Source organism: Typopeltis vanoorti, chromosome 11 (assembly GCF_054136105.1).
Source record: "Typopeltis vanoorti isolate ZY-2024b chromosome 11, IOZ_Tvanoo_1.0, whole genome shotgun sequence".
NCBI classification, from domain to species: Eukaryota; Metazoa; Arthropoda; class Arachnida; order Uropygi; family Thelyphonidae; genus Typopeltis; species Typopeltis vanoorti.
In genome coordinates, this window is record NC_143559.1 from 23,518,633 (window position 1) to 23,535,473 (window position 16,841).

The window sequence follows — 16,841 nt, forward strand, 5'->3', positions numbered from 1 at the left end:
ACAAATGATATAGGAGAATTGTCATATAGCCATAACTACTCTGATCTTAGGTCTGTGTTATAATTACTGTCAATTTTGGAACTGGGTGCTTCCTCTCTCTCTTTCTCTCTCTCTCTGAATGGCAGTGCATATTTTTAAGTTAAAAAAATACGAAATATCGGTATAAATTCAATTCATATACTTTATTACATTTATAATTTTATGTTCTTCATTCGAAAATTTATCCCACAACAGCATTTAGGTAGTAATTTTGTGTTGTTGTCTTGTAGTTTCCCAGATTATTTTATTACTCGAAGAATGGGCAGGATAACGTGAGTCCACCATCTGCCACTAAGGTCTCTCCTGTCATGAATGAGGAATCTGATGAAGCGAGAAACGCTATCACTGTCGCTATTTCTTTGGGGATCGCCACTCTACCGATCTGCTTATGACTTTTTGCATACTTTTTCAATTTCTAATAAAGAAAAAAGATTTAATTAAGCAAAGCGGAATATATTGCAAAACAATAGCCACAATTGTGTAGAGAATGTAACAATCCAGATAATAGTTTTTACAAGAATTTTAGCAATTTTATTACGATATTCTGATTGCTATATCCTAAAACCATGTAAGATACATAAATAAAATATGGCATATTTAAAATTTTCCTCCATAACAGGAGAAATTAAGATTTTGCAGCATTTTTCTTTCTACCATTTCAAACCTGTGGAGAATTTGTATGCATCAGAAATATTTGAAATTTTAAATGAATATTCTACTCTTACTAAGTGCTCGACAACTATACGCGCTTAAAATAATTCACGAATACTTCCGAAACTGGCTGACATAAAAGAAAACGTTTGAATAATTTAAATAACAAAAATTACTCATATAAATATGAGAGCTGTAATTAATACTTGGAAGAGTTTCAAAGTTATTCCCTTTTTCTTGTGAAATTTATTTTCTATAATATAAATCAGTACACGTTAATCAAATGAAGTAGTACCCAACCCGTCTGGACGGGTTGGGTACTTCGAGTCCATCTTCTCCACACTTCTCTCTTTAATAGTCTTTCTTGAAAGATCTTGAAGGCTGCTGATCTTAGCAGCTTTCGTAATATTGGCGATCCAGCTTATCCTTGTCCGACCCCCTCACACACACACTTGTCCGTTTGGTGGTTTTCTACCCTTGTAGGGCAGTGTAATCTCTTGATTTATTCTGTTATTATGTTGATTCAACTGTTAAATAAAGTATTGATTTTTAAGTTATTACCTGAGTCTTTAATTACGCTTATTAAGTCCAGAATTCGAGTTGTTGCAAAATTGTTCGTTATTGGAGAGTGGTATTCATCTATCATCTCTTTAATGAGGAGATGGTAGCCTCATGTCTTCAGTTAATAAAGATAGGTACTTTATAGCCAAACATTTTGCGTATGTTTCTCCTCCTCTCGAGAAATCTGGACACATGGCACAGTTTAACCGATTTAGACTACGTATATTTTTGAGTAGTTTACCCGGCATAAAAAAAAAAAGTGATAACTCCAATAAATCTAAAATCTGACCCGATTACTGAGAAAATAGGGAACAGCCAGCAATTTAAAAGGGATAATTTGGCTGATGTTATTTTGTCATTGTGGAAGATATAATATCAAAATTCTAAACCAATCTGGAAAATATATAAAATATAAAAAGAATCTAAATCTTGAAATTATAATCTTAAATATAATCTGAGTTTAATCTTAAATATAATTTGAGTTTGTAATAATAGGAAACTTCAGCAATAGAATGGAACACAATTAGTGAAGTAACCAGAATACCAGGAATAATAAATAATGTCAGACAATTTCTTGCTTTCTAAGTTGCAGTCAACCTCCTACTTTTTGTACTTACCGTTTCATGAAAATGTTTTTCAAACGTTAGACAAATTCGTATTTTGCTTGGTTCGTTTATTAGGAGAGAAGATAAATTTCAGACTGCATTTCGGCTATTAACTAGTCACCGAATAAGAATAGAGAGGATGAAAATAAAATGATAATTTTTGACTTGCTATCGCTTTACTTACTGTAGTTGAAACCTGTCAGCTATAGGCGAGTTTTTCCCTTTGCTTCTGCCTACCCACCTTATAGTCCACCGTTACCACTTCCACGTTTTATTTTCAGTGCAATGTAGTCAAATAATATATAAATAGATTTGGGCATTTTTAAAAATCTCCAGAGTATACAAGTAGTGTCTTTCTTTCTTTTCTTTCTTTTTTTTTCTGGGGAGGGGGGGGGATCGTTTTGTTTTGTTTTCTTTAACTGCACTATTTAGTGATAATACTAATCTCTCTTGTCACCTATATATAAGATTTAGGGAAGTCAAGGGTAACTTCTATCAGATTCTGGCTAGAAAACTTTGTATTTCTAATTTCCTACATAAAAAGAAGCAAATGTTTAATTATGTACTTTTTGTTTTAAAGATGCTTGATAGTTCCAGGAAACTAAACACTGCCCAACTGAAAACTCTTTAGACCGCTATTTCAATGAATAATGGCATAAGGGGAGTCACATGATTTACGAAAGATGGAGAGAATGAATTCTTATACTCACCTCTTCGATGACTGCTAAAACATCAGTATTAAGATTTCTTTTTCCTAAGTGAGTGTCCACAAGTCCAGGACTGTAAAGGATAAAAGGGATACCCTTAGAAAGTTGATCGTAGAAAAAATGATTTTAGACAAATAAATATACAAAACAAAACTAAATAGATACACAGACATTAAACCTAATTTCTAAAGATATATAGTCTTAAAGAGTAACTATAACTACTTTGAAAGAACTTGTTACAGGAAGATTATAAGAATAGGATGGGTACAGAAAATCACCAATGAAGAACTCTATCAGAAGATACAACCAGAAGAATCTAATGTAGAAGATTAAAAAACGGAAGCTGCATTTATTTTGACACATCTTTAGAATGAGTGAGGACCGGAAGATAAAGACATTTATGTGTGGTATTTTGGATAGTTTAAACAGAAGAGTAGACCATACAAAGATACAAAGAATGGATAGACGATATAAAAAACTAGTGTGGAATGGGTGTACAAAAACTGCGACACTGTGCACTGGACAAAGAAAGGTGGAAGAAGATAGTAAAACAGGCATCAGACATCAACGGGCAGTGAGTCCATGGTTCGTGATGATGATGATGATAGCTACTGTACTTCTGTTTAAACTGAATAGCTTTCATCAAGTAGTTGTTTGAATAAGTAAAGGTCTTGAATGAAGACTGATTTTAACAGGCCGCTGTGAGCCCACTACTTTACTTATAGAACGCCATGTTGACTTGAAAAGTGCCATGTTTGATTACGTTTGTAAAGAAGCACTATAATAGCGAATCGTAAATAGAAAGGGTAGAACTATCAGTAATTTAGAAATGATGAAGAAATTAAAGCACTTCAAGAATGATAGAGAAATTAAAACATATTTTTAAACATACAAATACATTCTGTATAATTATCGAAGGTACACCGAATATTTCGTAATTCACTCAGGTTTAATGAATAAGCAAACGAAAGAAACGACATCATCTTATCTTGACTGGATTTAGTTAAGCAAGGTCATGCTTGAAAATAGTTAGTGCTGATAAATAAAACTACTTCTTATAAGCTTTTTTAGTGGTGTTTATTTTGAATGCATATCTCTTCAACCTAGTTCCTTTGTCTGTCTCTTTCTTTAATTTCACCGAGATACTGTGGAATTAAAAAAAGAGACATTCATTTCACTGTCAACCCTATACTTCTCTTTCTGCACACCAATGATAAGAATGTATTCATCTCATTTGCATCCACGACTATGTATACCTTGTGTGTCTGTTAAATTAGTGTATTTTTCTAGAGGGTTTGCTTTGCGGAATGGAAAGCCTTCTGAAGAGGAATAAACCTTATTCTCCTGGAAGGGGGGGGGTGAACTCTTATGCAACTGTCTAAGACCAGCTAAAATAAAAGCCAGTTTAGGTATCAAATACTAGCAGTTTGTATTGTACTCTGACAAATTTTTATTCTCTAGAAGAACTGTTATTCAGAAACAACCATTATCGGCAATTATTTCGAATATTTCTCCAGAATCAAAACCCTCAAGAAACTTTTTTGTACGTAAAGTCGAAAAGTCCAATAAATGTCTAGTGCAAACAATCCATAACAAAAACCTTCAAGATATTTCTGAGACATAGGATTTTTTTTAAAGTAGCTGTGAATAGAGGAAATGGAATACGGATTTTGCAAGAAGCACAATCTAATTGTTTTTAATTTATTGTAGGAGAAAAAGTCGGAATATCGCTGATAGTTTTTATTTTAAATCGCTTAGATTCATCCCATGATGATTGGGCATGTTACGGGAAATAAACGAAAAAGTGAGCCACAGCACGCTGCTCTTTTTTTTTCCCTTTTCTTTTTATGATTATTATATCTATGGAGAGCGTACTTTGATTCAGTTCATGTCGACAGACGGCACTATTGGTACCCAAGGTACAGAACTTAAGCGACTGTTTACAAAACTCTGTATGGTGAAAGTGTCCTGTTGCAGGAGGCTGTCAGAACACTAATAGTTCTTTATCGGCAACCTATAAACTTTTTAAATATGCTAATTCACTCGCATGCAGTAGCTGTGAGAAAATACTGTGGCGATGTTGTGCTGTAAATGATGGTTGATACAACTTTATTTCACAAAAATGGAATCACTGCACTCTGTTCTTCTTCTTCGATATATTAATGAGGGATGTGCTTAACTTAGCACGATAATATTGGTATAATCGAGTATTATGTAACATTTTAATATAGCAAATGTAACTTACTTTACTGCATTCACACGGATGTTCTTGGGACCCAACTCTGGAAGGAAAAAAAACGAAAAGGACCATAAGTTTCAAAGTAGAATATGCATTGAACTGTTATATTCTGTCGTAAATAGAGTTAAATGAAACTAATATGTGCGTGTGTGCGTGTGTGTGTGTGTGTGTGTGTGTGTATCAGTGGCGGCCAGTGGAAATTTCAAGTGGGGGTGCTGCATATACCAAATAAGAAAAATAATTCATTTTTTCCTAATCAGTAATCAATTTATTAATAAGTAAATTTACATATTAAAAAATTTCTTCATTAAAAATATTTCACCCTCACCACGAACACGCTCACACCAATAATAAAAGTTTCGTATTCAGAAATAAACGCGCGCAAGCATACAATTTATCTGTAGCGATACTTCACAACGAGCAGTGTCGGTTTTTTCGACATTCCGACACTGCGTTAGATCGCAGTGCATTTGTTTCGTGTAACAATAAATTTTCATGTCACGATAATTGAGAAAGTATAATTGTGTTTTCATATTTTCACCAGTGATATTCGTTATAATTCAACCTTGTATTGATAATAAATAAATAATGATATGTTATTTTAACAGAATAAAATAAGATTCATCAAAAAGATTTCACCCTCACCCACACACCAATAATAAAGAAATAACGCGCGCAAACATACAATTTATCCGTAGCGACACTGCTCGTTGAGCAGTATCGGATTCACTTGTTACGTGCAGTGAAAAGAGCAAACGAATATTGGCGAGTCTAGCTAAAATTGGCCGAACGTGATAATTTCGACACAGCGCTAGATCGCAGTGCATTTGTTTCGTAATCTAAAGCGTTAATCGAACAATTCCAATTATTAGCTTATTCAATCAATGTCGAAACATAAGCTGTAATCTTTAACATGTGATATTGCATTTATATAATGTTGTAAGCATTGTGACTGTTTATAAACACAAACAAAATTTCATTTCTTTTCTTTTTTTTCCCTTGAGGGGGGCACAGCGTCGCAGTGATTATGTACAATCCGCCACTGGTGTGTGTGTATGTGTGTGCGAGAGAGAGAGAGAGAGAGAGAGAGAGAGAGAGAGAGAGAGAGAGAGATCCTAAACTGTTAATAGAAACTGAAGCATTTGCTTGTAAGTAGAATATAAAATATGCATTAGCACGTGACTGAGTCAGAAATGGTTGGTTTAAAACAAAACTAGTTCTATAAGTATGCAGTTATTATTATTTTAAGAATAAAGGTCTATTGACTTTTATTATGATATATATTTCTTAATCTTATATTTTTATTATTTTGCTAACTGAAATTAATTTCCGATTACATAGTGTGACATTACCTAAAGCAGCACACCTGGTGAGAGCATCCATGGCTGCTTTAGTCATACTATAATCGCAGGTAAGGGGAAACTATAAAAGAAAAAAATATATATATATAGATATAGATATAAATATAGATATATACAATTACTAGATTACTAGCACATATTATTTTAAACACATAGGAAGCATCTTTAAATAAAAGTTAAGATAAAAATATTATAAACATTTGTTTTGAACCCTAGGCTAAATTTTAATTAAGCATCCATGTAAATTCTGATTGATAAGGGCTAAATATTCAGGTGTTAAAACTTTCATGTTGGCTTGCGAAACAAAAGTTCTAAGACAATCAATAAGGTTCGAAAAGATTGAAAAAGAATAAATTTAATTTACCATTAGGCTGTTCAAGTGTATTGAGCAATGCTCGCTATTACAGGCTTGAAGTGAGATTGAAAAGATTTTATGTGGTCACTAGAGTAAGATTTCAAACTCTCAATCCACTCACCCATCTAATTAAGGTATGATTGGTTTACATCATGCAGGGTTGCTTTCTATGCTGCACCAGTCAGGTGGGACGTACAGGCACCAAATCGTCCGCAGAGGACTCAGGTACTAGTTTGGGTTTAGAACAGCCACCATACTGCGATGTATTGAAACTCATTCTCTGACTAATTATAATTAGCCAGAAGATGAGGACTCTTCATTGGATGCCACTTATAATTATAAGTGGCATCCGATGACGAGATGACGAACGTGTCGCCATCTCGTGATCCCAAACACAGTATGTTCTTGTCTAAAATAGGATAGGTTCTACGGTTGATTTTCTAAAGTTTACGGACGAAAAACCCGAATTTCCATGAGATAAAAAATCTGTTGCCAGTGCCCCAGAGATAGATTAACTCGGGAATCAGTCAAGGAAAGATTTAGGAAAAGTTCTTCTAGCGGTCACTAGACTAGACTACAATTGAAGCCGTGCTACTACGACTACTACTATTACTACTACTACTACTACTATTACTACTATTCTGCATCACAAGACAATCAAAAAACTAAACTCATTACAAACCAGGCTGATGGCAACAATATCCCAGGAGCCTAAATAATACTCCTCTTTTCCATCCATCAACACACCCACCAACAGTCGACTTTTGGTTATTTCGTTAATGATACAGTTAATATATTATAGTGATATTTCTGTTCGTTATTTGTTGCACATCATTTAACCATAAAAATTTATAACGCTGCTGTTCACATAAAGGCTATTAAAAATCTTAGACATTACATTATCAGGCTAAATCACTACTTTTCCAGAAAATATCGAACAGCAGTAATAATTCCATATCAAATCAGACCTCAGCATATAACATACATCACAAGTAATTATATTAATGCATGTGGAAAAGCAACCCGTCAGTTCTATATATCAGAACTATTAAATAAGCTTCCATACAATATAAAGAACCTAATTTTATATGCCTTAACGAGATCTCTGTGGTCCCTGTTCTCAAGATTTGGCAAAACATTGCCTGAAATTAAAGTAGCCACATGAAAAAAAATCATATCCTTATATTGGACTGAAGAAATTACTCATTATAAAGTGTATCTACTAAAAAAATAAAAATAAAAAAAAATTAGTACTCTAATTCTATACTATAATGGTATCTAAACTATATAAGCAAACATTGGCTTCGAAAGTTGTGAGCAAAATAATAACTATACTACTAAAATATTGTAATTGTTATTATTATTATTATTATTATTACAGAGGGCGCTGCGTAGGCATACGAACGGTTGCATGGTTGTATTGCTGGTCCCGTTTTTTATAGTTTTAATGTGGTTCTAACTCCTGTTTTTAATTTAAAAGTGTCATAATGTAACTCTACTTGTCACGCTGAAGACGGTGATATACAGTATAATTCATCGAAATCGGCCAAGTGGAATTCAAAATCTGAGTGCGCTGAAATTTGAATACAGTTCACCATGGTCACTAACGAGCATAGAACAAAGGACGTCGCCATCTTTACAGTTATCCAAGGGAAGAAAGGTGAGTCATGAAGTGCAACAATTGCCTTAAGGAATTACGGGCCGACGGAAGTCATATAACCTGCAGGAAATACCTTAGGAATCTTCACTTTATATGTTTCGCAACCTCAGAAACAACATGGCAACGCAAATCCAGTGCCAAACGAGAGGAATGGAAATGCTTAAACTGCAGAGAAAATAATGAAACGCCGCCACCCACGGCGCAACTGATTACGCCGGAAGCAGAATCGAACGATGAACTGAACAGATAAAAAAAATACCGGTGAGTCTTATAATTTGAATTCCATAAATTTATTACTAGAAAAAGGTTTAGAAAATATAAAAGGCAGCTTAGTAGATCTTGTCCAAGAACTATTTGATAAACAAAATAAACAAATAATAAAAAAATTAGCGAATATGAAGAGTTTCTTAAATTTAATAATACAACAGTAATTCAATAATACAAATGAAGAAGTCTTACAAACGATAAAATACATTGAAACCAACATTAACGTAATAACTCACAGGCAACACAAATTGATAAAAGACACATCCGAACCCCGTCAAGAATTTAATTCCCTAAAAACTACAATACAAACTTTTAAATCAACAACAACATAAAGAAGACCTTGTTATAAATGGTCTTCCAGAAAGTCAATCCACAGAAAATCTCAGAGACGTAGTTATAAAGTTAGATCATGCAATTGACATCCCCCTACAGCATAATGATATTCAGACCATAAATCGGATTCACAGGAAGAACAAAAAACAAGACTCGCCACGACAAGCACCAGGCATAGTTCGTCTGACAAACAAGACTACAAGAGACAATCTCATAAAAGCCAGCAGACTGAAAAACACAGTTGTCAAGGACTTAAACGCAACGCAAGAGAATACACCACTCTTTCTATCTGAGTATTTAACACCTTTCAATCAGAATCTGATGTACCAAGCAAGAAAAGCAAAAACAGAAAAAAATTATCAATGTGGATCAAAGGCGGCAATATACTCTTGAGAAAGTCACAAACTTCAAAGTCTATACAAATAAAAAGCTCGGAAGACATAGATAGGCTGCTAGCGTGAAATAAAAACTCCAATTTAGTTCAAAAAGAAGACCTCAACACAGCAAAAATGAATGTGAACCATTAGATAGATGTAATCACACCAGAATACAACAGCAATCGTACTTTTGCAACACACAGTACAAGTTAGATGACTCTCAATCTTGAATATTAACATCAGAAGCATCCGAAAACATTGGTTATTGTTACAGGCTTATCTGAGGAATTACACCGGTATTATTGATATATTGGTCCTAACAGAAATAGCACAGGGAGCTGTACTATCTCCCCAACTCTATTCAACATTTACACGCACGATATTAATCAGCTACCTCTCAAAGTTAAGACATTCCAATACGCAGACGATACAACAATAATATCCATCCACAATAACGCAAGCATAGCCCAAACAAATATGCAACATGACATAAATCTAATCACAGAGTGGCTCATGAAAAACTCCATACACCTAAACTCAGATAAGACAAAATTAATAATATTCAGAAATCCACTGACTCGACCAGTTGATAACAAATAAAAAACCATCCAACATCCACTCTCCAACATATAAAAACACACAGAACAGCAAAACCACTACAATCACTCAGGTTGAAACAATACGATATCTTGGAATTTACTTCGATGCAGATATGAACTGGAATAGCCACATAAACTATCTACACAACAAACTCCGAACAATAAGTGGCAAACTCTACAGGTTAAAAGACATAGTTCCCACACGCCTAAAAACACTAATATACAAAGCACTATGCCAAAATATACTAAGATACGCTATAACAACGTATGCTTTCGGTGCATACGTTGATCTCGATGCATACTGTAACGAGATTAATCTCGTTACAGTAGAAAATCATAAAACTGATCTTTTGGGAACAAAGAGACAATAACGACTTTATATACACTGCAATGTCAGAACACAAAATACTGACAGCAAAACATTTATGTCACTATGCAGTTTTGCTAAAACATTATTTCGATGCCAACTACAGGACAGTCAGAAATACATATCGCATAACAAAACCTCAGACAACTAATTATATCACATATAAATACAATAATCACTATGGAAAGGCCACACGAAACTTCTGCATCCCAGACATAAAAAAAATTACCTTTTTGAATAGAAACCTTACAAACTACAATAGCCTGAAAAGAGCTCTAAGGACATAACTACGAACAAGAAACACACACCCAAAATACCATACAAATTTAATGAAACACAATATATTCGTTCAGGCTTCCAGTTCAGCGATGCATCAATACATTACAATTTATTGTGTGTGTGTGTGTGTGTGTGTGTGTGTGTGTGTGTGTGTGTGTGTGTGTGTGTGTGTGTGTGTGTGTGTGTGTGTGTGTGTGTGTGTGTGTGTGTGTGTGTGTGTGTGTGTGTGTGTGTGTGTGTGCGTGTGTGCGTGCGTGCGTGTGTGTGTGCGTGTGTGTGTGTGCGTGCGTGCGCGTGTGTGTGTGCGTGCGTGCGTGCGTGCGTGTGTGTGCGTGCGTGTGTGTGTGTGTGTGCGTGCGTGCGTGTGGGTGCGCGCGCGAATTTCTCAATCATAGATTTCGTAGCTTCCCAACACAGCAAAAAAAACAATAAATAATAACCAACTGGTGTCATCCTCTGATAAGCTTACATATAACCTTCAAGGATGATAGCAGAAAAATTAGTTCTCATCCAAGATGTATCATATTGTTACACCTGCTATCTTAGGAATATAGTATTCTCAGCTATCATGGTGTAACATGAAGAATAAATATCATCAATTAAAACCCTTACATAAAAAAATGAATTATTTAATGGAAAATTTCTTGCATCCAGTAATATCTATAAAACGTAAGGGTTGTTGTTAAAGTAGCTGATAAAGGAAGGAATGTATTAATATTGTAATATGACTTAAAATAAGGAATTCTAACTAAATAAGTAGCTAACAAAGGAAAGTATAATATTGTAATACGATTAAAAACGAGAGAGTTAAGTAAATAAGTAGAAAGGGGTGAGTCATAAAATACGTTATGTGAGAGATTAAGTTATTAAGTAGAATTCATAGAAAAAGTTTGAAAGGGGATTAAGTCAGGCTAGCACAAGAAAAGCAAAGCTATCGGGCCGATCCCCGGATTGAAACATTGAGCTTGCCGATCAAATGACGTTTGGTGAGAAAACGCCACCCTAATTGGTCGATAATTAAAAAACAAGTAGAAGGAGGAGAAAGGAAGTAAGAAAAGGTGCCGTTAGGGAAGCAGCTATAAAAGGGTTGGTAACCCCCTGGGGAGGGCTTTACACTTTTTTTGGATAGTCGCTTTTAGCTTTGGAGTTTGGTTTTGGTTCTGGTGGAGTTCACGGGGTTTTTCTGAGTGGTGACAGGGGTGATATCTCCTCGTCACAACACGGAAACGAAAGTGAGCAGGATTTCGATTCCCGTTTTCCCGAGTAGGAAGCAAAGGAAAAATTGCCATAGAGTCCTAGAAAAGGAGGGATCTTCTTCGTTTCGATGTCAGTGATAACTACGCAAGGCAGAAAGCTGTAAAGAGATCGATGTCCTTGTTGCTGATAGTAGAGCAAATATATGTGTGTTAAAGTATTCCAGAGTTATTATTATTATTATTATTATTATTATTATTATTATTATTATTCCTGATACCTCCAAGAGTTACGAGAAGTTATACCAGAGGTTCGTTTGGAAAAGAATAAAGGCCCATACGAAAAGCTCAAGAAAGGTACTGTAAATCATAACCTATGTTAACTAGAAATTTGTCTGTGAAAAGTATCGTGATTCCAATACAGAACTGTTGAAGTTATACTAGGACTTTAGTATATGATAGAATGTGTTATGTGTAGATTGACAAGTGTTAAAGATTTGTGAATGATTAAGAGTCCTAAGGTATTTTTGCATGTCTATTATATTGCACAAGATATTTAAATGACATAATTGTGTGTTAGTGCAAATAACGGTATAACGGAATAGTGTGAATTAAGTAATTACGTATCCTAAGAATTGAATGCCTAATGTAATGTATAAAATAATTGAAATGTCACAAGTATGTGTTAGCAGTGAATGATTTGTTAATCTACTTCAGTATGAATAATCAGATAGTGTGAATTGATCTAATTTGTTCACATCAGGCGAATTTATGAATTAATGTGTATGGCGGCATAATCACAAATAGCCATATTGCTTGTAATGATTTAATGTTAGTCCACAAGTATTTTAGTTTAGTATTTGAATTGTACCATGTTTAGAAACTTAATAAACCTTTTGTTCAATGATAAAAGAGTTGTCTGATGTTGCTAATCCAATGCACCGCTTAAAATGATCGTACCTAATCACGCGGGAAATTTAATGTTGAGGAAAGAGATTAAGAGTCACAACTGCAATAATATTTAAATACTAAGAGATATATTCGAGATTGACTTTCTCCCTATTTATGACAACATAAATGGCGCAGTTGATAACCACTTGAAAATATTGTACTTAGTCTCCCGGATAATTTAAGTTGAGAATCGAGTTAAGTGTCACGACTGCAATAGTTACACTTTCAGATATATTTGAGTTCTTTCTCCTTGTTTATGTATGTAATATCCTAAACTAAATATCCCAAAAGGCGCAGTATAAATACAAATATTAGGGGTACTACGGGGAGCAATAACTTAGATATTGGTATAAGTTTTGGTAAAATCTCGGGCATAGAAGTTAGAAGAATATAGATAAAAGGAATCTGTAAGATTAGAGTAGAAATCGTAAAAAGGGACACAACAATATGTAACCAAATGTATGTAATGTGTGTAATAACTGTAGCAAATGTATGCAATGTAATAAAAAAATGTAAATCATGAGTTTACACTGTATGTTTGTGAGAATTAGGAAATATAATATTTTGATTGCATATGTGTAAATACTGTTGTATAATCACACCTTTTCAAACTTGAAAAAAAAATAGTAAACTACAATATGTAATATTATACAACTTATGTAACTGTGAACAAAATAATTGTAAATTATTACTGTGATTGTCATTAAAAAAAACTATGTTATCATCATTACTATTTAAATCTCATTATATGTAGCACAAAGTACTGAACTTTGTCAAATAATATTCTGAATAGATGATCATTGTACATATGTAAATATCTGAAAGAACAATAAAAAAAATTATTATTATTACGTATATTTAAAATATATCAGATGTGTTCTAATTATAATACCTTAATTGTAGATATTTCGGTACTCCTTATATATGATAATAATAATAATTAACAATTGTATTAGGCATATAAACTAAAGTGTATCTAATAAAATATTATTAGTAGTCTAATGACATATTCTAATGGAACATGAAACATCTTCATATTAGCCAAACATTGACTTTGAAAGATGTGAACAAAATAGACGTTGAATATACTGCTAAATTTATTGTACTTCCTATATGCCTATACATATGCAGGGCCAGTTTTATCATTAGGCGAATCTAGGCAATCCCCTAGGGGCGCTAAGACTTTAGGGCGCCAGATTTTGCCATAGTTCAGGGGAAAATTACAACCTTCGAAAAAAAAAATAATAAAATCTTGATTAATAATAAAAAAACTGAAATAAGTGAAGCCGTCCTGGTGCTCGGTGATGATCCTACATCATTTTCGCCTTTCTCTATTTCTTCCACTCCCCTGCTCTTTATATACTTAATATCAAGTGCAGAGATTTTTCCTCTTTCTGGCATCTGTCCCAAGATGAGCAGGGAAGTTCCAGGGTATTCCTCAACCTAACAATCAGTGGTCGCGGCTAACCGACTGTTCTTATCTTCATTCCCTATAGACTTAATTCTGTTGATTTTTAGATTAAGCCCTGTTTCTGCAAGCTCTCTGAGATCTGAGAAGTTGGGGATTACGTCATTCATTTTCTCACATCTTGTTAATTCAGTTCAGTTTATTGAAAATCAGTATAAGAATGCCGTGGGAATTTTCATAGAATTGCAGTGGCAGGGATTCTGATTGGTAGTATTCGTGAAATAAGACCTCTGATTAGTCATTCTCTTCGCTCCCTCCGGCATTCTTCTACTGATTTCAGATTAGTTCGGTCAAGCTTTTTCGTAGGTGACAGTTGATTCCAATGGCTAATAGTTTTTGGTACTTGTATATCTAACATTCTTACAGCGGCTGAAGAACGTCTGTGGCCAAAATAGCCAGTGTTCTCCATAGAGCAGTATTTCTGTAAGTAATACCTGTCTATTCATTTCGTATCATTTAAACATTACTAAAATCATTAAAATTTCCGAGATTAAAGTTAAATTAAAACTCACAAAAACTTATACTCTCTCTACATGGCTCAGGAACGACTCACTGGTCTAGCAATAATATCTATAGAGCAGGAGTGGCCAGAGTTTTTGCAGCAAGAGCCCTAGTTACCTACCAGCAATCGTTACGAGCCTCATCCCAAAGGTCTATGTCAGTCATATACGTACACATATAAATACAATGTCATTTATAAGGAATAAGGAAAAAAAGTTTTTGAAACATATTTATTATTACATATTTTTTACATGTATTTACATTTTTTTATTTACTCTTCACTAGTAGAAGGTTTATGGATTTCTAAGTTAGCAACTAATTTTTGATAATTTGGTTTGTAATTAGTAATTGAACTTCTTTATTCTTTCAAATGTTAGTTTGTTAACTGAGAACAATACTTGGATTTTACAAATTTCATCGTGAGTACAGTGACTCAACATTGTACATCGAACCAAAAATTGGTAATAAACGATGTGCTGCATTTTTTTAAATGACTGTACTTTATGGTAGGTACACATTTCCAAAATTCATTGATTGAATTTACTGATTTATGTAACATCTTAAGACCTTCGTCTTGGATTTCTGTTAACTTCATTTCTCCTGATGCTGTTCCAAGAAGTAAGCTTTTTAAAAGCGGGAAACCGTTGTTAATTACATCAATGTCAAATGGATTTAATAGAAATGCGATAGATGGCTTTAATTCTTGTAAGTCTACAAATCGTTCTTCAAAATCGTCCAACAGGTTGTTTAATTTTGCTCGATAGTTACTGTTGGCTGTAGGAAGAATATCACATCCCTGAAGTCGCTTTTTTCAAACGTGGAAAGTGATTGAATGTCTTTTCACTTATATTTTTTTGAAAAAGTTGTAATGTTTTTTTTAAAACTAAAAATGCTCTGACTCAATTCTGAAACATTCTTGTCCTTGCCTTGCAGCGACACATTGAAATTTTGTAAATGTTCCATTATATCAATAAAAAACATTAAGTCCTGGATCCATTCATTGTTTTTTAATTACGGATATCATTGGTTTTTTTTATCTAGGAATTCGATAATTGGTTCCAATAAAGCTACAAATTTGTTCAATACATCGTACGTAGATAACCATCTCACTATGCAGTACAATGATAAATCATTTATTTCTTCATTCAAATCAAGTTCATAAATAAAATTTCGTTTGAAAAGTTTTATCCCGAACATGAGGATCCTCGGAGGCAAAATATGTGAACCCCTTTGTTGAACACAAAGCGAACAGCCCTTTCTCGTGTAGAAATCCTTCAACGTATTGAATTATCATCGGACAAAGGACTGGAAAGTGCTTTAAATTCTAAGGAATAATCCGAAATTCTGGCTAAGAATGAAAAATGAATATCCAAATTTATATGAAATATCAATAAGATTTCTTCTTTGTTTTTCCACCACATATATTTGTGAAATTTTGCATTTATAGTTGCCTTTTCTGTCATGCCTGTGCTTATAACGAAACAGACGAACCGCTTGCAACTTTCTGACTGTCTCAGTTTGGCTGTCACTTCAATTCATCCCAGAATTAATAAGCTAACGGACAGAAAAGCGCAACAAAATTCTCACTACCATAACTAAAACTTTCAAAAACTTAGTTTTAGTAAAAGAAACTAAGTTTAACTTTTTCAATAAATTTTAATTCCTGCGTTAAAGTGATATGCTTTTAAATTCAAAATATTAATTATTGTTGGAACTAGTGTTTAAAATTGAGAGTGTCGTTTATCGTGCCGACGGAACTTCTAATTACCTGCGGGTTCAACTCACACAAAGTTTCAACTCTTGGTTGATTTTTATTGCTGCTTGTTTGCGTTTGAGCTGGGAGGGGAACTCACACAAGTATTACATGGCATGTTTCAATTCGTGGTAGAATTTTATTTGAAGTTAGCCTTTGTGATCTGCCATAATGACATCGAGAATTTCAAATGCAATCAAACAAACACTTCTTTCATATAATTGAAAAATTGGACAATAGTTTTTAGTTACTAATTATATGAAGAGCCAAAGGCTTCGATTATTTTAGTTATTTTCTTACTTCTCACTACGGTTTTTTTTTTTCAAACCAATATCATTAAAATGAACTTAACTATACAATAATCAATTTTACACTGAATAATATTATAAATTTATATATAAATAAATATTATAAATAAAATAAAATACTATTTTTATAAAATTATAAATAATTAAATCTTTATAGATGTTATATATATATATATATATATAGATATATAGATATATATATTATAAATAAATTAATTAATTAATTTACTATTAATTTTTCCTCTATTAAAAACTACCCGGCACGTC

At 33.5% G+C, this 16,841-nt stretch overlaps 1 protein-coding gene across 1 annotated transcript in view; it reads right to left on the reverse strand.

Moving 5' to 3' along the window:
- Window positions 1-243: 243 nt before the first annotated feature.
- Window positions 244-16,841, reverse strand: part of LOC150101372 (uncharacterized) — a 34,321-nt gene continuing 17,723 nt past the window's right edge. Inside the window, exons 6-9 of the mRNA XM_090400785.1 lie at window positions 6,155-6,224; window positions 4,809-4,845; window positions 2,567-2,636; window positions 244-454 (exon numbers count right to left, since the gene is read on the reverse strand). Coding sequence (XP_090256911.1) covers window positions 287-454; window positions 2,567-2,636; window positions 4,809-4,845; window positions 6,155-6,224 — 345 coding nt within the window. The 3' untranslated portion in view covers window positions 244-286. The remainder of the gene's footprint in view (window positions 455-2,566; window positions 2,637-4,808; window positions 4,846-6,154; window positions 6,225-16,841) is intronic.